Below are 25,694 nucleotides of genomic sequence, written 5' to 3'. Positions count from 1 at the left end.
TCAATAACCTCAGATATGCAGATGACACCACCCTTTTGTCAGAAAGCAAACTAAAGAGCCTCTTGATGAAAGTGAAAGAGGAGAACAAAAAAGTTGGGTTAAAGCTCAATATTCAGAAAACGAAGATCATGGCATCTGGTCCCATCACTTCATCACAAATAGATGGGGAAACAATGGAAACAGTGTCAGACTTTATTTTGGGGGGGCTCCAAAATCACTGCAGATGGTGACTGCAGCCATGAAATTAAAAGACGCTTACTCCTTGGAAGAAAAGTTATGACCAACCTAGATAGCATATTAAAAAGCAGAGACATTACTTTGCCAACAAAGGGTCCGTCTAGTCAAGGCTATGGTTTTTCCAGTAGTCATGTATGGATGTTGAGAGTTGGACTATAAAGAAAGCTGAGTGCTGAAGAATTGATTCTTTTGACTGTGGTGTTGGAGAAGACTCTTGAGAGTCCCTTGGACTGCAAGGAGATCCAACCAATCCATCCTAAAGGAAATCAGTCCTGAATATTCATTGGAAGGACTGATGCTGAAGCTGAAACTCCAACACCTTGGCCACCTGATGCAAAGAACTGACTCATCTGAAAAGACCCTGATGCTGGGAAAGATTGAAGGCCGGAGGAGAAGGGGATGGCAGAGGATGAGATGGTTGGATGGCATCACCGACTCCACGGACATGAGTTTGAGTAAACTCCGGGAGTTGGTGATGGAGGCCTGGTGTGCTGCATTCCATGGGGTCACAAAGAGTCAGACACGACTGAGCGACAGAACTGAAACGAACTGAATTATGTACTCACAGAAACTTAAAAAATGGTGCAGAGTGCCATGAACCCTCCACCCAGCTTCCTCCAGTGATGGCATCTCACATGACTACAGTACAATATCAAAACAAAGAAATTGATGTGTGTACAATACTGATAACTACACTACAGATCTCATTCACGTCTCATAGTTTTTGCATGCACTGATTTGTGTGTGTGTGTGTATAACTCTGTGCAGTTTGCCCCATCATACACATTTGAGTAATCACCATCACAGTCAAGATACAGAACTGTTCCATCTCCACGAAGTAACTCCCTTGTGCTATCATTTCATAGTTCTACCAGTCCTCTCCCCACCCTGTCACTGTCCCTTAGCAGTTAATCATCTGTTCTTCAACTCTATAATTTTGTCTTTTTGAAATGTAATATAAATTAATCATACAGTATATAACATTTGAGACTGGCTTTATTCCCAAAGCACAATGCTCTTGTGACCCATCCAAGTTGTTGGCTGTATTCATTTCTTTTTACTGCTGAGTACTATTCCATCATATGAATGGACTAGACTGTGTTTAATCATCCACCCACTGAAGGACATTCAAGTTATTTATAATTCAGAACTATTATGAATAAAGCTCTGCTGCCATGAACATTCTTGTACAGGTTTTTGTGTGGACAAAAATTTTTATTTCTCTGAGATGAATGTCCAAGAGTACAATCACTGGGTCATGTGGCAAGTGCAAAGTTAGTTTTATAAGAAACTGCCAAACTGTTTTCCAGATGGCTGAAACCTTTTACAATCCCAGCAGCAGTATATGAGAGAACACTTTCTGTACACCCTCGCCAGCATTTGGCATTACTACCGTTTTTTGTTGCAGCCCTTCTAATGCTCATTCTAATAGATAAATAGTACTAGTATCATTGATACATAGATCAATAGATACAGTGTCATTGTCCTTTTAATTTTCCTTTCTCTAATGGCTAATGATGCTGAACACCTTTCATGTGCTTACTTTCCATCTGTGTATCGTCTTCAGTGAAATGTATGTTCACATCTCTTACCCATTTTTAATTGGACTTTTTGACTTAGTATTGCATTTTGAGAGTTGTAAGTCCTTTGTCAGACATATGGTTAGCAAATATTTTCACTCGGTCTGTAACCTGTCTTTTCATCCTCTTCACAGAGTTTTTCACAAAAGTTTTTAACTCTGAAGAAATCTAATTGATTGATTTTTTATCTTTAATGTTCTGTTGGTGTGATGTCTAAGAACTCTTCACCAAGGCCTAGATCCTGAAGATTTTCTCTTGTGTTTAATTCTATAACTTTTACAGTTTTATGTTTTACATTTAAATCTATGATCCATTTTGAGATAATTGTTACAAGGTGTAAGGTTTAGGAAGAGGTTTATTTTTTTGCCTCTGGCTGTGCAACTGATCCAGCACCATGAGATGAAAAGGCTCTTTCCTTTGTTGAATTGCTTCTGTACCTTTGTCAAAATCAGTTGGGCATATTTGTGTGGGGCTATTTCTGGGTTCTTTATTCTGTTCAATTGACCTATGTATCTATCTCTCCACCAATTCCACACAGTCTTAATTATTTTAGCTATTAAAGTAAGTCATAAAATAGAATAGATGCCTTCTACTTTGTTCTTCTTTCTCAAAATTATTTTACCTATTCTAATTCCTTTGATTTTCCAACACACACATCCTGTCCATGTTTTCTTAGATTTATACCTAAGTATTTTAATTTTTTAGGGTAGATTATAAATGGTATTGTGCTCTTAATTTGGGTTTCCATATGTTCATTTCTAGGACACAGAAATAATTTTTGTGCGTTGATCTCGTATCCTGTGATCTTGCTGAATTTATTTATTAATTCCAGGAGTTATTTTTTGCTTTGGGGGATTTCCTACATAGAGAATCATGTCATCCACAAACAGGGACAGTTTTTATTCTTCCTTTCCTATTTGTACATCTTATATTTCTTTTCTCAGAATGGCACTGACTAGGATATCCAGTACTGTGCTGAATAAGACTAGTGACAGCAGAGATCTTGGCCTTGTTCCTATTCTCAGGGGGGAAAGCATTCACTCTTTCACCATTCAGTATGATGTTAACTGTAGATGCTCCTTATCAAGCTGGGGAAATTCCCCTATATTCCTACTCTACTTAGAGTTTTCATCATGAATCTTGGTTGAATTTTGTCAAGTGATTTTCCTACACTAACTGATATGATTATCTGATTTTTTCCTCCTGTCATCTGTTGATATGGCAGATTACATTAAGTGATTTTTAAACAATGAAGCAGACTTCCATATCTAGAATAAACCCCACTTGGTCACAGTACATAATTCTTTTATATTCTGCTGGGTTTGTTTTGTTAGTTCTTTGTTGAAGATTTTTGTGTCTATGCTCTTGAGGGATACTGGTCTGTAAATTTCTGGTACTGTCTGTCTAGTTTTGGTAATCAAGTTGCAATGACCTCATGAAATGAATAGGAAGGCATTCTCTCCTCCTCTATTTTCTGGAAGAGATTGCGTAGAATTGGTGCCTATTCTTCAACTGTTTAGTGGAAATCTCCAGTGAAACCTAGCCCTGAAGATTTCTTTCGTAGAAGCTTTTAAATTATCAATTAATTTCTTCAACAGTTATAGGACTGTCAAGATTATCTATGTCATCTTGGGTCCGTTTTGGTAGTTTGTGATATTCAAGGCAACGGTCCATTTCATCTAAATTGCCAAAATGTATGTGTATAGAACTGTTTGTCATATTCTCTTACTATTTTTAAAATAGCTGCAGGATCTGCAGGGATAGTCCCTGTTTGATTCCTAATATTGCAATTTGTGTCTTCTTTTTTTTAAAATAATTTTCAGTCATCTTAAAGATTTATCCATTTTGCTGATCTTTTTAAAGAATTGGTTTTTCATGGATTTTCTCTGTTGTTTTCTGGGTTCAGTGATTCCTGCTCTTCATTACTTTCTTTATTCTGCTTGTTTGGGTGGGGGAAGGGTCTTTTCCTTTTCTAGTTTCTTGAGGTGGGAGCTTAGATTATTGATTTCAGATCTTTCCTCCATTTTGAATTAAGAATTTAGTGCTATAAACTTCCCTCTCAGCACTACTTTAGCTATGTCCCATAAACTTTTTAATATATACTATTTTCATTTTCATTCAGCTTGATGTATTTTTAAAATTTCCTCTGAGACTTCCTCTTTGGCTCATGAATTATTCAGAAGTGTGTTATATGATTTCCAAGGGTTTGGAGATCTTCCTGTTATCTGTTACTGATTTCTAGTTTGATTGTATTATGGTCAGAGAACATACACATATTATTTCCACTCCTTTAAATAAACTGAGATTAGTTTTATGACCCAGGGTATGGTCTAACTTGGTGAATGTTTCATGAGTACTTGAAAAAGGTATGTTTTAAGCTGTTTTTGAGTAGAGTGTTCTATAAATATTAATTAGAACTGCTTGGCTGATAATGCTGTTCAATTCTATATCCTTCCTGATATCTAATTTAGTAGTTCTTTCAAATTCTGAAAGAGATGCTGTAGCTCCCAAATATTATTATTATGGATGTGTTTACCTTTAAGTTCTATCAGCTTTTGCTTCATGTACTTTGTAGCTCTGTTGTTTGGTTCACTAATATTTGAGATTGTTATGTTTTCTTGGTATAATGACATTTTTGTCATTGTGTAATGTCTCTAACTCAGGTAATTTTCCTCACTCTCTCATCTACTTTATCTGGTATTATATATAGCTGTTCCTGCTTTTTCAAAGTTAATGTCTGCATGGTTCATCTTTTTCTACCCTTTTAATGCATCTATATCAATACATTTGAAGTGAGTTTCTTGTAGATGATAGCACACAGTTGAGTCACATTTTTTATACACTCTGCTATCTCTATCTATTGGTATATTTAGACCATTTTCAATTAAATAATAATTATTATTATTTTTCAATTAAATAATTATTGATATTAGGTCTGTCATCGAATTCCTCTTTATTTCCTGTTTATCATTCTTCTTTTTCCTTTTTCCTACCTTCCTGTGAGTTACTTGTACATTTATTTATAGACTTTTTGAGTATATCTCATTGTATATTTTTTTTGATTACTTTTTAGTTTTTTAGTGGTTTGGGTTTGGTTTTTTTTAGCTATTACAATATACATATGGAACTTATCAATGAGTACTGGTATCAGTGTTTTCCCATTTCAAGTGAAGTGCTCTTTTGCTTGCAAAAGCTTTTAAATTTAATTAGATTCCATTTGTTTATTTTATTTTTATCCCTTTTAGGAGGTGGATCAAAAAAGACCTTGCTGTGATTTATGTCAAAAAGTGTTCTATGTTTTCCTCTAAGAGTTTTATAGTGTCTGGCCTTACATTTAGGTCTTTGATCCATTTTGAATTTATTTTTGTGTATAGTCTTAGGGAGTGTTCTAATTTCATTCTTTTGCATGCAGCTGTCCAGTTTTTCCAGCGCCACTTATTGAAGAGGCTGTCTTTTCTCCAATGTATATTCTTGCCTCCTTTGTCAAAGATAAGCTGGCCACATGTGTGTGGATTTATCTCTAGGCTTTCTATCCTATTCCATTTATCTACATTTCTGTTTGGGGGCCAGTACCTTTGGTAGCTTTGTAGTGAAGTCTGAAGTCAAGAAGCCTAATTCTTCTACATCTGGAGAAAACCATACTTGGAAAAGATATATGCATACAGCATTCATTGTAGCACTATTTACAATAGCCAGAACATGTGAGCAATCTAAATGCTCTCTGACAGAGGAATGGATACAGAAGATGTAGGACATATATACAATGAAATAATACTCAGTCATAAAAAGGAATGAAATAATGGCATTTGCAGCAACATGGACAGACCTAGTGATTGTCACACTGAGTGAAGTCAGACACCGAAAGATAAATATCATATATCACTTATACGTGGAAAAATAAAAGGCTACAAATGAAGTTACCTACAAAACAGAAATAGAGCTACAGATGTAAAAACAAAAACTTATGGTTACCAGGAGGTAGGTAATATGGGGAGCAGAGGGTAAATCGGGAGACTGCAATTGACATATACACAATACTTTATAGATAATAAGGACCTACTCTAAAGCACAGGGAACTCTACTCAATACTCTGTAATGGCCTACATGGTGAAAGAATCTGAAAAAGAGTGGATACACACACACACACACACATATATATATGTATGTATTAATAAGACACATTTCTGTACACCTGAAACTAATACCTAATACAACACTTGAAATCAACTATACTCTAGTAAATCTTTAAAAAGTTAATTAAGGATAAAGACAGTCTATTAAACATACTCCTGTTTTTACCCATCCACTGTTTTATGGTTTTTTCCCTCTTTCTGTAGTTCCAGGCCTCCTCCCTGTTATCATTTCCTTTTCTGTTGAGGGAATTTTCTTTAGCCATAACTTATTTAAGGATCTGCTGTTGACAAATTTTCTTTCTTTTCCTTCATCTGAGAATGTTTTTATTTTCTTTTTATTCCTGAAGGATATTTTCACTAGATGTAGAACTTGGAGTGAAAAGTCCTTTTTGTTCAGCACTTGAAAATGCTGTGCACTTCCTTCTTGTCTCTATGATTTCATATTAGAAATCCACTGTCTTCCAAATCATTCCTCCGCTATGGGTAATATGTTGCTTCTCACTTACTGCTTTTTGTCTAAAGACAAAAAGTTTTTAGAAGTTTGGTTATGATGTGTCTTGGGATAGATTTCTTTGAGTTTATCCTGTTTGAGTATTGCTCAGCTTCTTGATTCTAATGGCTTATCCCTTTGCCCAATTTGGGGAAGTTTTCAACCATTACTTCTTCAAATATTTTTTATTTCTATAGTCTTCTCTTCTCTTTCTGTTACCCCAATGATACAAATGTTAGACCTAATGTTATTGTACCAAAGGTCTCTGAGGCTCTGTTCATTTTTTTTTTCAAGACTAGCTTCCATCTGTTGGCTGGACAACAGACAGGTAGGGTACCTAAGTTTTATTGATCTCTCAACTTCATTGATTCTTCCTTCTGTCATTTCCATTATTAAGCTCATCCAGTGTACTTAATATGGTGATTTATTTTTCAGTTCTTTACTTTTCATTTTTTAATATCTCTATTTTTTTGCTGAGATGTTCTGATTTTTTGTTTGTTTCAGGAGTGTTTGCAACCATGTTTCTGATGGCTGCTTCAAAATGTTTGGCAAGTAATTTCAACATCTTAGTCTTCCTGGTGTCAGTGTCTGTTGATTTTTTCGTTGAAGTTCTAATTTTCCTGGTTCTTGGCATGACAAGTCACTTTTTATTGTATCTCAGGCATTTGAGCTATTATAAGACTGCATCCTATTTACATTTAGCAGGCACTAACCCTATTTAGATTAAGCATGCATATCCGGGGCTAATTTGTGGGCTACATGATACAAGTGACAGTTAAGTTTCCAGAGCCCATGCAATGCTAGTCTGGTCTTCTTCATTTGTGTTATCTAGAGGTCACTCTGAATACCTAGGTGGCATTTCCTACTGTAGTTTTTTTCAAACTTTGTGGAACGTGAATTCTAGTCAGATTCATTTATGTATTGGTCAGGATTTTGCTCAGGATCTCCTATATGAATCCCTTTCTCTAGCTCTCTCTTCTTCAAGATCCTCCCCACTATCTAGTGGAGAGGGTGAGGAGTGTCCCGTACCACTGCTGAGCCCAGGGCAGGGGTAAGAGTCCAGACTTCCCATCTGGTATCCACTGACAACATGCCACTAGGGAAGGAGCCAAACGCCCCAGAAACAATTAGCTATCTGTATTTTAAGCCACACACTTAATGGCTCAACCTCCATTTATTACGTCTCACTTCTCTAAGTCAGAAGTCCAGGTGAGCTCAATTAGATTCTCTGCTCAGGGTCTCACAAGGCTAATATCAAGAATCCAACCAGGCTGGACTCTAATCTAGAGACTTGGGAGGACAATCCACTTCCAAGCTCATTCAGGTTGTTGGCAGAATCCCTTTTTTGCAGCAGTGGGTCTGAGGTCTCCATTTCCTTGCTGGCTGCCAGCCAAGGTTTGCTCTCTGCTCCAATAAAGTGGCCTGTATTCCTTTTCACATGGCCACTCCACCTTCAAAGTCACAACTCCTCCTCAAGTTTTCCAACTTTCTGATTCCTCTTCTTTCACTTGACAGAGAAATCTCTCTGCTTCTAATGGCTCAAGTGCTACAGTTAGGCCCACTTGGATCCCTTTCTTTTGGAAAGTCAATGGCACCATGTGACATAACACAACTACTAGAGTGATTGTTGTTGTTTAGTCGCTAAGTCGTGCCCGACTCTTCATGACCCCATGAACTGCAGCACACCAGGCTTCCCTGTCTTTCACTACTGGGATGACAGCTCATCACACTCATGGGTTCTGGAGATTCAGGAGTGGAATCTTGGGGATCATTCCTAGAAATTCTGCCCACCTTACTACCACTGGGTAGAAGACAGTATTTACTTCAGGGTTTAGTAGTCCAGAGTTGTTGCAATTAGGATGTATTAATTCTAATGGGCTCACATAGAGCATTGTTTGCATATTTCTATGTTGTTTTTGTATTTGTAGTACACTTTTAAAAAAAACAATTTCCAGCATGATTATGTTTCTTTACGTATTCATAAAGGTACTTTAGAAATAATAGTATTTTCAAATGTAGAACTTCAGCTCACAGGCTACCAAGCCATGGGCTTGAGAAAAGAGACTAAAGAGAACGATACAACCAGTTCCATTGTACAAAAGGAGTGCCCAAGCTTTTTCAGGCAGCAAATCACCTGAACTTTAAAAAATATTCCAAGGCTCCTATACCAACTGCTGCCCACTCCAAACTTCTGACAATACAGTGTGCCTGGAGCAGTGCCAGACTGGAGACTGACTGGTTTACAGTCCTGTATGGGACCCCCACAGTTCCCAAGTTTAAGTGTCTGGTAATGATCACAGAAATCTTACATGGTTTAGGTTCTGATCGGTTAGAAAGCTAGGGGTTGAACCACATGATTTCAAAGTCCCTTTCCAACCTCAAATTCGATAATCCTGTCATTAAGAAAATAAGACTCCATTATGCATAATCACCAAGATCAACTGGGTCAGGGGACTGCTCTCCCTGAGTCACAAGACACCCCTTCACACACACATACACACACACACACTTCCTGTGCTGCAACAGTGAGAAAGGCTGAGGAATATGCCAACTGGTGTGGCTTTTACTGGTAACACATTTGTCTTCAATTACTCCAGACCCTTCCTGGAGTACCATTTCTCGTAACAGCATCTAACAGGCTCCAGTTGTCAGTTTTAAGATTTTGTTCTCTAAAAGAAAACTACATGTTGAAAGTTTCAACAAAAATTTGAGTTGGAACTGGTTGTGTGCAAGGCCTCCATGGATGGGGAACAACTAGATAGTCACACATCTGGGTTATTTACCATTCTTAGGAAAGACAACAAAGTTCCTCCTGAAAAGCATATCCTGAACACTGCAAAATAACAAGCTTCTTTACAAATGAGTAAAATGAAATATTTTCCTGAATTGCCTTACTTTCAGAATTCATAGGAAAAGAGAGTACCAACCCATAAATCCAGGCAAAGGTTGTTCTTTTGAGCTGAAATAGCTGATTTCTTAAGAGAATTACTTAAAATGCAGAAAGCAAGTTCACAGCCACAATTCTGAATATAGAATAGCAACCTGGAAATCTCTACTTGATGTCCCTTGTAAAGTAACTTTGTAACTTTTTTAACTCAAGAATGGCAGAGTAACTGAGAGGTTTCTCTCAGAGTGGCACAAATGTGCACTTCCCTGGACACCTGGGGAAGGCAGGATGCAGTGGGTAATAATGGTGAGGGGTTTAAGCCCACCAGGATAACTCGGACACCCAGACAAGGCTGCCTGCTTGAGTTCAGGTTCCAAAGTTCTCTACTCCTCACTAGCTTGGGACTCGTTTAACCTTAAGATGCCTCAGTTATCTCTTCTAAAAAATGGGCATGATTAAAAAAAACAACTGGTACCCATGTCATAGGGTGGTGTTAAGAATTTAATGATATATAAAGCATGTAAAGGGCTGGGATTTTGTTTAAAGTATCTTTAATATTAATTTCTCGCTTTGATACTAATTTCTCATTTAAATGTTTTCTTCTCTGCAATCACCCTCTTTGTTTTTTCAGTCTTTTAATTTTACTGAGGCTTTCAATGGCTAAGTCAACGATCTCTCTTGGTAAATGTCACAATGCACTTGAAAATATCTTTTGATATTGATTTCTAACATAATTCCACAGTGATAAGAGAACAGTCTCTGTATGATTTCAATACCTTTAGACCATTACATTTTTTCACCTTGTTCTATGTCCTTGGATATGTTCCAATATCTCCTAGTTTACAGTCTATGGGAACTTGAATAGAATTTGTATCCTATTATTGTGTGAAAATTGTATAAATCTTAATTATGTTGAATTGGTTCAGATTGCTTTTCAGGTCTACTATATCCTACTTCTCTGTATATTCATTCTATTAATTTTTAAGAGTTTGATATTGAAACTCCAACTGAAAATCTTCATTTACCTACCTGAAAAAATAATTGCAATATATAGCAGAATTATATGTAACCTTGTTCTATATTTTCCAAATCTCCTGTAAATGTTTCATCATATTTTCATAATTTAAAAAAATTAAAATAAAAAAAAATGTAAAGGGCTTAGCCTCCTTCCTGCTTGGTGTAAGTGTTCAACAAATTTTAGTCCTTGTATGCAGATAGACATGGGCAAGATTATATACACAGAGCTAGGCAGCCAGCGAGCCTGAAAGAGAAGACAGTCATTATTATTCCATAAAGTAACCCAGCAATCAGGGCCAAAAGATAACTGTAGGTTCATTTAGCGTGTTGCAACAGAGCCGCCTGATGAATCTAGTCAAAACCTTCTCAAGTGGCATTTTAATCAGGCCCATCTTTTCAGAACAATGTCTAACATATGCTCTCCGGAGTACAGAATGACCAAAGGCCAGGTAACAGGAGCTAACATTGTTCTCCTGAGGAAGAAGCTTCCTAGTTATACATGTTTTCATTTCACGTGTCTCCTTTGCGCTCAGTCTCCGGTCCCGGCCCATTGCAGATGGCCAGTAAAGGGTCCTTGAGGAGTATGGCAGATTCCCCACACCCGAGGACATCACCACGATGCACTGTGAGCAGGAGGAGGCTGTGCATGCTAGGAAACACACCTGGAAAATTCCTGCCACCTTTCTAAGAGAGGTGAGTACCTTGAAGACAATATTCTAGAGACCTCACAAAAATCAATGGCCCTTGGGGTAAAAAAGAAAAATGTGATCAAAGAGATCTACTTCAGGGTTTCTGATATAGAATAGCAACTTGGAAATCTCTCCTTTCTGCCACTTGTTGAAGTAAATGTGTGTGTTTCCTGAAATCAAGACAAGCAGAGTAAATATGAGCTTTGCCTCAGACTGGTGCAAACATGCAAAAGCCTCACCTTCCACCTCATCGATGAAAAAAAATAATAATAACCATGTTCACCAACCACTTCACCCAAGTACAAAAAAGACTCTGGATACGCCAGAGAGAGATCTGAAACACCTAGCAGATGAAAGCTGGGGCAACGGGAAACCGAGCTGAAAACTGTTACACTCAGCATAAGACTTACAGCTACAAGTAAACACACCTCAGCCTTCGACAGAGGGGCCTGCGGCTGCGGCAGCGTGTGCTTCTAGCTCACATCCACCGATAGGCAGGGAGAGTGCACACTTCCTCACACACACAGCGACTTAAAGATCAACAAGCACGTTCTTTTAACCCATGCTGCAGCTTCCTGCTTTCCACTTGAGAGCCTGGGTCCCACTGCCCTTCACCTAAGGTCACCCCCTAAAGCAAGCCCACCCTGCTTGGCGACCCAAGCCATGGGTTCAAGGCCTCTGCCTTTTCAGAGTCCTTTGGCCAATTGTGAAAAAATGTCTGTCTGTGGATACATGTCAGGAGAATTCAGGAAAAGGCTGATAAGAAGATCTTTGCTGGACTCAAATCCACTGTTGTCTGGCTCTGATGTAAGGCTCCAACAAGGGGGACACTGGCCAGTAAATCCAACATGGGGGAAATGAACCCCTATGAAAGAGCCCACATCTGCCTCTCACGGGTGGCTATCTTTCTCCTCCATTTCAGGTCTCAGGAGGGCAGCCATATTTTTAAAAAATAAATAATTATGAGGATTTCATCCGTGTCTCCTACTATTATATCTCATATTACAGTCTATTGTGGTCTGTGCAGACAAAATATCCAAAACTTGGAAATGAAACCAAAAATAATCATTGTGTGAACTTTTAACGTCATGCTGATGTATTTTCTAATAAGCGTGACCCTGCCGAAGGGGTTATCTTATTCTCTCTGAAAATATATCGTAACCTAACTCACACTTTATTAGGGTATTTTACAATTCTATAAAATTCCTGGGATAACGTAGAAAAACCGTAAGATACGCCATTTTCTGTTTTTCTTTTCTGATAGAGATGATAACCCCAGAGGTTAAGATTTTATTGTTTTCTTCAGGTATATACTGCTCTATTTAACATGGATAACCAGCAAGGACCTACTGTATAGCACAGGGAACTCTGCTCAATGTTATGCGGCAGCCTGGATGGGAGGGAGGTTTAGGGGAGAATGGATACATGTATATGTATGGCTGAGTCCCTTCACTGTTCACCTGAAACTACCACAACACTGTTAATCAGCTCTACCCCAATACAACATAAAAACGTTTAAACAAACAAACAGAAAAAGATTTTACTGTCCTCTAAGACATGGGCTTCCCTGGTGGCTCAGCAATAAAGAAGCCTGCCAATGCAGAAGTTGTGGATTCAATCCTTGGGTCAGGAAGATCCCTTGGCGGAGGACACGGCAACCTACTCCAGTATTCTTGCCTGGGAAATGCCACGGGCAGAGGAGCTTGACAGGCTACAGTCCATAGGGTCGCAGGAGTCGGATACAACTGTGCGACTAAACAACAAAAAATGCATGAACCCATTTTGATCTTCTTTTTTTAATTTTATTGAAGTATAGTTGATTTATAATGTTGTTTTTGCTTTTCTTTTCTTTGAATATTCCTTTTCTCGTGGACTTTTTAATCAGTTCCCCACATCCTCACAGAGTCAGTTTTGTTATTCTGCTAGTTCTTTCATTAAATGAGTTCAATAAAACTTTGACACATGCTCTCTACTGGCATGTTTTTGACAATCTAAGGAGTCTTTAATAGTTCATGGACCCAACAATCAAATCGTCCTTGGGAGACTGAGTTCTGTGCTTAAGGACACTTCAGCAGTCAAACTCAAAGGTCAACTATGTGAAGACCACCAGACTCAGGCACAAAGGAGGCCCCAGATCCCCCCTCATAGAGGCCACAGATTTAAACAGAAAAACAAATATGTTGAAAGTGAGGGAGGGCAGCAATTCCACTCCTACTTGTATATACATAAGAGAAATGAGTGCCTGTCTCCACAAAACACTCAAACTGGAAACAACCCAATGTGCATGTATAAGAGAAGGATAAACAAATTACAGCATACTCATAAAATGGGATACCATACAGCAAGAACAGATGATATACACCACATTTTGTTGTGTGAAAGTAGCCATATATACAGGAGTACATACTGCATGACTCCATTTACATGAAATTCAAGTATAGGCAAAACTAATCTATGATGACAGATTACTTATGAGAAGGGGAATGACTGGGAAATGGCATGATGGAACTTTCTAGAGAGATAGAAATAAAATTCATCTGGCTGTTGGTTACAGAGGCATGCACTTATATAAAAAATATCAAACTGTACAATTATGACAGCATTTTAGTCTATGTAAACTGCACCTTCAAAAATGAATAAATTTTTTTAAAAGAGAAGGGATCAAGAAAAATGTACTCTAAAAGAAGTGGGTGAGGAGAGAGGTGGGGAGAAGAAAGGGAAGAGGGATTCTAAAAGATTCTTCTTCCACATGTACAGTAAATCAACTAAATTAGAACTAAATAAAAGAAAAAGAGGAACAAACCCAAAAGGCCATGGGGCCTGGTTGGGTACATTGATGGGCACCAAGAAATAGCCCAAGAGTTGGGGAAGCCCAGACAACTTTGTGTTTTGTTTTGTTTTTAATTTTATCATTGCAAACCAGGCATCATCTTAATGCTGGAGTGGTCAGACTGCAGGGTATTTTTCCTTGAAGAAATTGAGACAATACAGAGTTGAGGGTGGATATTGAATCCCCACACTTTACGGGAGCAGATTCAACTGGGACACTGATTAACAATCTGACAAATGAATCAAGAAAACGCTTAAGATAAGCTCTCCAACGATGGTCACATTGGCACAAGGCACACAACTAAACAACAGGATACCACAAGATTACGCAATTCTCTCTGGGGAAAAATGATTCTTAAGCTAAATAAGGCATGTGTAAACCTACTTTCAAAACTGTGAACTTATGCCAATATGATTATTACTACCTAAAGATGTATTTTCAGCTTCCAGAACTCTCTATGGCAGCGTTCTTTATTGTTCAGCTCTGCTGCATCCACCCACTGGATTTTCAATAATAGGCCTAAAACATTCCCAGTGGGTGAAGACTTGAAAATAGAATCAGCCATCTGAAAGAAGCGAAGTTTCTTTTTCTGCCAAATGTAACAGCCACAAGTGGCGCGGCCCCAGCCATTCCTGCCACATCCTCTCTGGCACAGGTAGACCAAGCGCCTCCCAAGCATGCGGCTTCCCCTCCCTGGAGGTGCTCGAGCCAAGGTGAGACAAGTGTCAGGCAAAGAAGACAGTCCCTTCCTCCACCAGCAGCAGGGACAGCAGTAGGTGTTGGTAGGCGGCCGGCCACACGCTAAGTGACTGGCGCACGGTCTCCGTGAATCCTCAGAGGGCCCTGACGAGGTGGCCGGGCTCGGGAGGGACGGAAAAACAGATGGCACACTCGGATTAGGAAATCTGCGATGGGAGGCATAAAGAGACTTTTACAAAGTAAGTGAAGGAGAGAGACACTCCAAGGCAGGAGCTGATGGCTAGAAACAAAGGAGCCCCAGGTCTGCTGAGATGATGCAGGGAAAGGAATGTAGAAAAACGATTTGGTGGGAGCAGCCACCATCTTGCAGAGGGACACGGCTGAACACGGGCCAGCCTGGGGTGGGGAGCCAGCGGGATAAGCCCTAATGTCGCTGGCCTCCCCTCTGCCTCAGACATCTCCCACCAGCCTCCCCTTGAGACAGAGCCCGTGGGCCATGCTGGCCTGGCCCAAGGCCCAGCAGGTGCAGAGGGGCAGACAGAGGCCCTGGCAGGGGGGCAGGATCTCAGTGACGAGCTCCTGCTCCCCAGCACCCCTGGGGCTCTTCTCGAGTATGCCCTCCCTGCCCTGGTGCCCACTAGCTTCCACAAACACTTATGATGCCCCACTATCTCTGAGTAAACGCTAAGTTCAAAGTTTCTCAGTCTGTAGATTAGTGGTTTGGAATAAGCCAAGGACATAGTAAGGGGCTTCTCTGGTAGCTCAGATGGTAAAGAATTGGCCTACAATGACCCAGAAGACCCAGGTTCCATCCCTGGGTTGGGAAGATCCCCTGGAAAAGGGAATGGCTACCCACTCCAGTATTTTTGTCTGGAGAATCCCATGGACAGACAAGCCTGGCGGGCTACAGTTCATAGGGTCACAAAGAGTTGGACATGATTGAGCAACTGAAAGAAAGCAAGAACACAGTAAAGGCTCTCAAAACAGGGCCCACCTTCTAAACTAGACCTGAAGTCCCTTCTTCCCATGGTCCTCCCCTCCTTCCCCTGGTCCTCCCCTCCTTCCCCTGGCCCTCCCCTCCTTCCCCTGGCCCTCCCCTCCTTCCCCTGGTCCTCCCCTCCTTCCCCTGGCCCTCCCCTCCTTCCCCTGGCCCTCCCCTCCTTCCCCTGGCCCTCCCCTCCTTCCCCTGGCCCTCCCCTCCTTCCCCTGGCCCTCCCCTCCTTCCCCTGGTCCTCCCCTCCTTCCCTTGATCCTCCCCTCCTTCCCCTGGTCCTCCCCTCCTTCCCCTGATCCTCCCCTCCTTCCTATGGTTCTCCTCTGTAACTCCTTCCTCCTCCATCTTCATGCAAGCTTTGTCTCTTTTATCCAGAAAAGTTCCCCTTTCAACTCAGAATTTGGCTCAATGCCAAGGATGGTCCTTGCCCCAAAATTGGGGTTTAGCTGGGAAGGGCAAAAGAATTCACCCTCGTTCACTCATCAATAGCCTCAACCCCTGGGCCCAGATGTGAAGCTGTTCTTCTCTTAAAATGGGAGAGACAGGGCTGCCATGTCCAACCATAGTCCAAGAAAAAAAGTCTATCCTCCCACCACTGTTTAGAGTCAGCAAGGCTTATCAGCCTGGAACCCACCAAGCTCTCCCCAGCTTTCTGCACACCAAGGAGAAAGAGCACGAGAGAGGTTAGTAGGATCCTCTGAGGCAAGATCTTGAAGAAAGATGAAACTGGGTTTTCATTTGTTCTACACTGGGTTGGGGGGGTGAGGGTTACCGTTAGAGGGCCCAGGGGGTGAAGCCTGGAGCATCTCACTGTGCTTCCTCAACAACTCTGCCCATGTCGCTCACGTGGTTCTTTGATGGGGGCACCTGCTTCTCTGGGCTCAGCATCCCCCACACCACCTGCCTCCCGATGGCCCCAGGTCTCAGGCATGGTCTGGTGCCACCGGAACTACAGCAGGGGCCCTGGGGACTCCTGCACGCCCCCCTCCCTACCAAGAACAGGCCTGTCTAGCCCGGCACTGGGTGGGAAGGTTACGGTCCAAGGACTTTTTAGACCTACATGGTATTTCCCACTGGGATCAGCCCGCAGGTGATCCGTTTTTAAAGCTAATTCCAACTATTATTTACAACTGCATGGTATGAACTTTCTCAACATGACTGAGTTATTCAATACATTTTTTTGTGATTAACCCTTTGGCAAAGGCCATCATTTTCAAAACGTTACTAGAAGAAAAAAAAAAAAAAAGATTTTACTCAGTGCTTCATGACCACAAAGGAGGAAAGGAAAATAACACTGTTCCTATCAAAACAGCAATATGATGTTAAGACGGAAACATGGCACAACTGGAATTCTGTGTTTAGTTTGCTGCTTGATTTAAGTGGTCAAAACTGAGTTTCATCTCGGATGGGATAGAAAAAGGCAAGAGTCTTTGAAACTATCAAAGCATACACACAATTAAAAGTAAAACAAGTAAAGCAAGTGGATAAACTTTACATTTTTCTAGTGTTGTCTAAGTGATACACAGTTTGGAAAGTGAACATCCTGGGCCTTAAAGGAAGTGAATTCAAAACAAGTATCCCCCATATCAAGGGCCAAGCTCTATGTGCTCTTCTCGACAGCACATGAGATGTCAAACTGTCAACTCCCCCCCGGGAGGGTCCCTGGAAATTCCTCCTCAAGTGCCCCCACACCTTTGGCCAGTAGAACCCACATAGGAGACAGGAAAAGGGGTTTTCGCTTTGTACTCACTCTTACAAAGTTGTCAGGGAACAAACCTCTCCTGCCATTGATCTGTCCCTCCCACCAGCCTCCATCCTCCTTCCTGATGTTGGTGATGATCTCACCCACGGTGATCGTCAGCTCATCGTCGTGCTGGGCCTGGTAGTCAAACTCCACTATGGCCTCCACTGGAAGGAACAGGGACCAAAAAAAGAAGAAGAGCACTTTAGATCGGATGTTGGAGAAATCCGAAGCCAGCAGCACTGGACAGTCAGGGAAGTCCTATTAAAGGGGCTTCCCCTCTACCGATACTTAAAAATAACAGGGCCACCCACAGCAGCCTGACTTTGGTTAACCTGAGGCCTGTAGCACAGAAGCCACAAAGTGCTGGTCCGTGGTCAGGCACCAGCAGAGTGACCTACAGGTCTCAGGACCAGCGGGGACTTCAGAGGGGAAACACACAATGACAGAAGGAAGACAACCCTGGCCCACCACCCTGCCCCCAGACGCAGCCCAGCACCATTTCCCCAGGCACAGAGACTGCGGGCCACGGCAGCTGCAAGTCTGGCTCTCGGGTGCCCCCTCTCTCGTCAAGACCAGGTGAGGCTAACCTCCCAGCCTGAGCTGTGCAAAATGTGGGTGATGAGCATTCCCATGCTACAGAAATAATGCCTGCCTCTCACCAACAAGAAGATGGCTGCTTAGGCAGCAATACCATTTGCAACTGTTCTCCCAGCTCACGGTGATTTTGTACACACAGTAATAAGTGGAGGCAAAAACTGAGGCAGAGAGGTCTTCTGGTACCCATGCAAATTAACAGAGCCAATCAACCCAGAGGTTGACTAATTTATCCACACACAGATTAAACAGTTCATCTGCTCTTCAGGGTTCACCTCATGCCCACCTCAATCTCCTGCCCTTTGCCTTTTTTACTTGCAGCTTAATCTGAAAGCATGAATAAATGGATGGATAGACAGATGAACAAAGGGTGAATGAATAAATACAAGGGTAGTAAAAATTAGGTGAAATCACAAGTGGTGAATTAGCAACTTAGAAATTGTAGTAAAACAATAGAAGAGGGACTTGTCTGGTGGCTCACTGGCTGATACTCTACACTCTCAATGCAGGGGGCTAGGCTCTAGCCCTAGTCAGGGAACTAGAGCCCACATGCTGCAACTAAGACTCAGCATAGCCAAATAAATAAATTAAAATAAATATTTTTTTAAAAAAAGAGTGGAACATATGTACACCTATGGCTGATTCATGTTGATGTTTGACAGAAAACAACAAAATTCTATAAAGCAATTACCCTTCAATTAAAAAATAAATAAATTTTTTAAAAAAGAAAAAAAAATGGAAAGTTAAATGACCTCTGTAAGGAACCCATATATAAAAATGAACTCAAAATGGATCATTGGTCTAAATGTAAGAACTAAAACCATAACATTTTTATAAGAAAGCACAGGAGAAAATCTTACTGATCTTGGGTTTGGCAAAGATTTCTTCAATAGAATATCAAAAAAAAGCGCAAATGACTTCTACAAGTTTAATACACAGGGGTAGGTTTTCCAGGAAAAAGGCTGGTAGGTGAATGGGCTCCTTGTCAAATACATTTTGCATATATATCCATTGGGGATAAATTCCTAAAGTGTTTCCAGATGAAACAAGCCCATCCACCCAGACTGGTGTGCTCATCTCATCCACTTGTAATGTCAGCTAACCCAGACAGTTCATAAGCAACTCAGAGCAGAATTTTCTTTCCTAGATTATTTTTTCATTCCAAAATTAGCTGGCTGACTGTGCTGTCATAAATCTGCCCAGGTTGAAGTTGACTTGTGAACCATTTTCATCACTTATCAACAGAAAGGAAAAGTGTAAGAGCATAAACAAGGCAACCTTTTCAGATTTCTCCTGGTTTCTGACAAATACAAAGGCAGAAACACTCCAATTTTCTTATATCATATCCTCACACCAGCAGTTAAAGTGAGCCATCATAACAATCAGAACCAGGTCGATCAAAAAGCAGCTTTCTTCAAATTACCTAGACAAGAATCTATTGAAGCTGTGCTATCAGAACTGAGATTACAGTAACCACCGTTTATGTCCCAGACACTTTCTCTGCATTATCTCACTTAATCCTCTGATGCCCATCTTCCCAATTAAAGAACCTGAAGCAAAGTAGTTAAGCTTATTTTCTGAGCCAGTGCTCTCCAAACCAAGATGAACTCACTACTTGAGGAATTAGTTGACAAGATGAAAAAAAAAAATCAGTTCATTCATTTTTTAATTTTAAAAAGAGAAAAATTCAACATCTCTAACATTCCATTTGCAGAATGACACTGGCTCCTTCATCCAGCCTCTAGGTCAGGCAGCCAGGGATGCTCCAAGGGCACAGAGCAGCCTGCAGGACAGCTGTCTCCCTTGACAAGAGCGGCTGCCAGAGTCAGCACCAGCTTTCAGCTTCACGGGCACCCCACAGTTCTGAGAGGCTTCTTGGTAGAGCCTCTGTATGACTATTACCCCTTTTAACTAAAATCACCCTCACTAAATGGATGAGAGGCTTGAGAAGAGTTTGTAAAGAAAATAGGGGTTGGAGATAATATTCAACACACGACTATGTCAACAAACAAACATGGAGGTGTTGACACTTCAGTCCCTAGGTGGGAGCTCTTTGTCAGCCATGTTAGGAGGCAAAGACAAGGACCAGCCAATCACCACAACACACTCTGAGTTATCATGACAATTTGTAATTCGGGTTTTCTCCTACTCTTGATATAGGTTTGCTGCTGCTGCTGCTGCTAAGTCGCTTCAGTCGTGTCCGACTCTGTGCGACCCCATAGACGGCAGCCCACCAGGCTCCCCTGTCCCTGGGATTCTCTAGGCAAGAACACTGGAGCGGGTTGCCATTTCCTTCTCCAATGCATGAAAGTGAAAAGTGAAGTTGCCTAATTATAATATGGAACTATTGGGATGAGCAAGTTATTTAAAATGATGCACCTGAGCCATGAAGACAAATGTCTTCACTTTTTACCAAAGTCTAAAATCATACAATAGTCAGTCTTATGTTTTCCAAAAGTTCATTAAACCTAATAATAAATGTTTAGAAGCTTCTTTGGGGTTGTCTTAATCAACACGTACAGCAATACACTTATACATAATCTATAAATAAATACATATATGGAGATAGTAATTTTTTAAATAACAGGTATTATTCTTTTTCACAAGAACAGGATTGGAACACTGACCTAGGCTCCACAAGGCTGATCCTATTGCAGTACTTAGAGATGAAAACTCATAGTTTTTTTTTCTTTAATTTTTTGATGCAGATCATTTTTAAAGTCTTTATTGAATTTATTACAATATTGCTTCTGTGTTATGTTTTGGGGTTTTTGGCCATGAGGCATGTGAGTTCTTAGCTCCTCGACCAGGGATCAAACCCTCATCCTCTGCAGTGGAAAGCAAAGTCTTAACCACTGGACCACCAGGGAAGTTCCCACTCATAGCTTTTCTGATGGGGACAGAGTCGCCCAAAGCAGAGTTGGGGGGAAGCAACCCATGGGACCTGCCTGACGGAGAGGGGGAAGGAAGCTGCTCAAGGGTCCATCTTGATGCTAAATTGAAACGGTGTGTACTTTGGGAACTCAGAACCCCATCAACTTCAAGAACACAACTGTGCTTCTTCTTTCCTAAACAGCAAGTCTCATTTTCTGCCTTCTCCACACTGGCTTTATCAAGGTAAAGCTGGAAGAGGACAAAGGGATATGCTTCAAGAAGATGAATCCAAAGAAATAAACAGCTGCTGCCTGCTGTTGAAAACTGGAGAGAAGCATAGCCTGGTTTTCCCTTCATCTCCTTCTTATGAGGAGTCCAAGAAGAACACAGCTTTACCAATGGCTGCTAGGAATAAGGCTGAGAATGAGGGACTGGGGGCTCAGGGATCTATAAAGCATAACTGATTAATTTTTAAGTCTTCCAACATCCTATTGAGCTGGTCTTTCCTGAGTTACCCTTCCTTTAAAGTCCCAGACACTTAATCTCATGCACTCTGCCCTCCTTCGGGGCCCAACCAGACTCTGGCTGGCCCCTTTCTGGTTCATGTGGCCCCCGAGCCTCCCTGGGCTCTGGCACTGAGGCAATTCCATGCTGTGGTGGCTGCACGTGTGTCTTATCCTCCCTGTAAGCCTCTAAATACCTTCTGGGTACAGACGTCCCTTAGTTCTGTCGTGGTCCCTATGAGCACCCATGACGTACAGTAGGTACTCAACCAAGCTGTGGGAAACCAACGGCTCAGCTTGCATTTGCATTTTATAATGGCAGATAGTTCTCTGCCCAACAAAAATGCTACTAAAATGCCAAGTGTCAATCACATTTTTGCAAATTGAGTCAGATCTTCGGTGCACGAAGGGAGCTTGCTATTTAAAGGATCCTGTGGTTAATTCTTTTGTAACATGAATAATCACTTCCTGCTTTACCTTTCCTGTCAAGAAGAATTTTTACATATCAAGTTTCTCTAACAGGAGGAAACCTATGTATGGCTTTGTTAAGAGCTCACAAAACATGTGGTTATGTCTCTCCTACCCCTTTTAAAGGCTCTTTCAGTGTCCCTTGTAAAGCCTTTGAAAGGTTTAGAACTTTTGCTGTCCACTGAAGTGTCACTTGCCACGTGTAGCTATTGAATACTTGAAATGTGGTTTGTCCAAATTGAGATGTGCCATAAAATACACAGCAAGTGGCAAAAACTTATTAGAAAAAAAAGAATGCAAAATATCTCACTAATTTTTATATTGATTGTATGTTGAAATGGTACCATTTTAGATGTGCTAGGTGAAATTATTCAAGTATTATTCAAATAAAATTCACTTGTTTCTTTTCCTTTTCTGAATGTGGCCACTAGAATATTTAAAATCACATACGCAGCCAGTATTATATTTCTATTTTAGAGAGACAGTTTAGGATAATACTCAGCAGACAGGATCTCTAGATCCTCACAGAGCACAAACACAGTCAAAATATGCACAGGAGCCCATGAGAAAGTCTGTGGCCCTAAAACCCATTTCCTTGTCTTCAGGAAGCTGCCACTAGGAGAAAACCTGACCTAAGTTTCTTTCTTTCTTTTTTTTTAACAGTACCCTTTGGGAAACTACCTCTGGGCATGAGCACAAAATTAAAACATTAAGCTAAATAAAATATATCAGAGGTATAATTAGGTCAACAGTAAACAAAATCCCGTATTTAAAGACACCATAAATTATAAAACTTAAGGACGTCTCCCTGTCAGAAAATACCACTCTCCAGCTGCCTGCGGTGCCAAAAGCCAGCCTCCACAAGTCTGCTAAAGCTACCATCGCTGCAAAAGCCAAATCTACAGTTAACCTGAGTGCACAGAAAGACAGAAGCAGAGCCAGAGGAGATAAGAGATCTGCTTCGAAAGGCAAAACCTCCCCATCTCCGCCTTCAAACCTGCTGGGATGTCTCCTCCCCCCAAAGATGAAATGGGTGTTTTTAACTGTCGGTTGGCTAAACCAGCTGCCAAGCAGCTTCTCACAGAGACCAGCTTCTCACGGTGGCGGTGGGGTTTCGGAGGCCCCGCTCCGTGGCCGGCCCCTCCCTACCTCTGCGCTGAACTCGATCTGGGTGCTAACCACGCCCTGCCAGCATTAGAGGGCGGCTGGCTCCAATCAGACAGTGAGCTCCCGCTGGGAAAAGCCCTGCTCCTTTTCAGGACTCCACCTCCCTCGCCCAGCATCAACTTGTGTTCCAGCTCTCTGACTGAAGAGAACAGATAAAAATCAAGAAGTACTTTTTCACCAAGAAAGTTTTCACCAAAAAAAGATCACAACTGCCAGTCATTAGAGATAGAAAGAACACGAGTTATCATCTTGTCACATCCTTTTCTTAACTTTACAGATGAGGAGGAACTGAGGCCTGGAATGTTCCGTGACCAAGGCTTACAGAGCTAAATAATGGCAGCATCATCAAGACTAGGATTAAGCTCTCCTGCCTTACTCTCCAGGTGAGAGAAGGGAAAACAGAAAGTAAAAAATGGGAGGGGAAAACTGAGACCAGTAATGTACACACTTCCACAGCACTGGCCTTTTCTCTTTCTTTCTTTCACCTAAAGCATAGTTAACAGGATACCCAGAAAAAATTTCACCAGCCAGGAACATATGAGAACCTATGTTCAAATCTACAGATACAGAAAACAGATGAGTGGTTGCCTAGGGCTGGAGTGGGAACCGGGCCTGACTGCAAATGGCTAGGAGACATCTTTAGTTGGGGACAGATATGTTCTAAAATTAAATTCTGGTGACAGCTTCACAATGCTATAAATGTATTAAAATCATTGAATTGTGTACTTTAAAAGGGTAGAATTTAATACCTCTACATAGTTTTTAAGAAGACAGTCTGTGTATGTGAGTTTTGGAATTTATGATGGCAGAGATTTGCTCATCAAGGTGGTTGCCTGTGTGTGTCCCAAGGAGAAACCACTGCCCACCCAGGAACTTTCCCCTCCCCCAGGAGATACCATCAGATGGAACCGTCCACCCACAGGCCAGCCCTGCTCTCTGCCAGCACAGGACTCAACTACCTCGCACAGCAGCTGTGACAAAGGCTGGAACAGGCTGCAGCAGATCCCCCAGCAGGGCCCCTAGATGAGGCGGGGACTCCGGGGCTGACTGGTTGCCATCTTTCCCAGACTTGAGCCTCCAGTTTTTTCTTCCACCCTATAAACCAGCCCATGGCCTTTCAGTAAATCCTGTTCCCTATTTTAGTGAAAGGAGAATTGGTTTCTGTTGCTTTCAGCCAGAGAACCCTAATGGGTACATTCAAGCATCAGCTTTTTAAAAAACGTTTTTGCTGCCCCAAGCAGCATGTGGGATTGTCCCTGAGCTGAGATCAAACTTGTGCCCCCTGCAGTGGAGGCGTGCAATCTTAACCACTGGAACACCAGGGAAGTCCAAGCATCAAGTTTTTAATAAACAGACTCTTCCCAACACAAGTGTGCATGAGGCCCGGTTCTCATTAGCTCATGCTTTCTCGGCAGCATCTGGGCTGAGGGTCTGGGGACCCGCACTTCCTGGGTGAGGACCTCAGGCACCACAGGGACTTTCAAGTCCAACAAAGCTGACCTTGACACCAGCCACCTTTTCCTTCAGTGTCTTTACAAACACACCACTAAGGGGCACCAGGCCAACAAGGGGGTCATGCCTAAGGCTTGAAACTTACAAATTGCACACTAGCGCCCCCAAGGAAGAGATGCTCAGAACACAGACCTCAGTGAACCAAGAGCCACCGGCTTGAACTCTCTCCCTGGGTAGCAGCCAGTAGCAACTCCCAGAACCCGGCATCAGCAGGGAAGTGGTAAAGAGATGAGATGAGTGGTAAAGTCAAGATGAGAAAGAAGAAACCCAGGTGGGAGAGATAAACGGAGGCACAGCCTTGAGAACACCTGTCACACAGCTTTCTAAGATGGCCCGAGGAACCCCAGCTTCCCAGCCCATCTCCCTGCTCTTGTCACCTCTGCCTAAGCATCTTTACAGAGGATGTGAAGAAGAGGAGAAAAAGCACAGGATTTGGAGCCTGGGATGCCCAGGGGTGAATTCCAGCTTGGACATTCAGTAGCTGTGTGACTTGAGGCCAAATACCTTGCTTGAGTTTATTTCCTTTGTGCTTAAAATTGGGAGATGATCTCCCCACCAGATCACTGTGAGGCAGAGGGATGATGCCTGTGAACTCCTGTACACAGAAGCTGCTCCATGAATGACAGCCACTAGTCCTATGGGCCCTGATGCTGTGAGGGTGTCCTGGGCCCAAAGGACAGATCTGACCATTCCCTCCCCTCATCTGCTTCTCTGGCACTCGTTATGTGCTCAACAAATGTTGATGATTGAGTACGTCTGGAGGAAGTGTCACCCCTAAACCAGAGCTTATCACTCAGCACAATGAAACGCAGTTGCCACTGGGAGCCTAGTTGTTAGGCCAGAAGGCTGGAAAAAGTCAAAGATCAGGATGACTGGACAGTCACAGAACAGGAACGGTGCACTGGGCCGAGCCTCTCGAGTGCACTGGGATCAATCTCGACTCTATGCTCTCCCCTGCCATGACAGGACCGCTGTTCCTGACAGTAGAGGGGTGCTCAATTCAAGCTGAGAATGGGGTACAGGGCTGTTCCCTCAATGGGGAAGTGCTTCACAAAGCCTTGCAGCCTGCACTAGGAAGCCTTCACCTCACCAGGGCCTCAACCAAGAAGCTGAGAACAATGAGTTATTAAACACTTCCCGACTAAAATTAACCCTTGCAAACCTCATGCACAGCTCTCTTAAGAACATGCATTTGACAGACGGGATAAGAATACCTTAGACAGAAAAAGCCTCTTTAAAGGAAAAAGGAAACAGAGAGAAAGTATGCAGATGGTTT

The 25,694-nt window shown here is 41.9% G+C and overlaps 1 protein-coding gene across 1 annotated transcript in view; it reads right to left on the bottom strand.

Annotated features, from left to right (window-relative positions):
* The window catches only part of SH3KBP1 (SH3 domain containing kinase binding protein 1), a 331,561-nt gene that overhangs the window by 271,823 nt on the left and 34,044 nt on the right, over positions 1–25,694 (bottom strand). Inside the window, exon 2 of the mRNA XM_052662946.1 lies at positions 17,307–17,464. Coding sequence (XP_052518906.1) covers positions 17,307–17,464 — 158 coding nt within the window. The remainder of the gene's footprint in view (positions 1–17,306; positions 17,465–25,694) is intronic.

Source organism: Budorcas taxicolor, chromosome X (assembly GCF_023091745.1).
Source record: "Budorcas taxicolor isolate Tak-1 chromosome X, Takin1.1, whole genome shotgun sequence".
In the NCBI taxonomy this organism is placed as follows: Eukaryota; Metazoa; Chordata; class Mammalia; order Artiodactyla; family Bovidae; genus Budorcas; species Budorcas taxicolor.
This window is presented reverse-complemented; position numbering and strand designations above follow the sequence as displayed.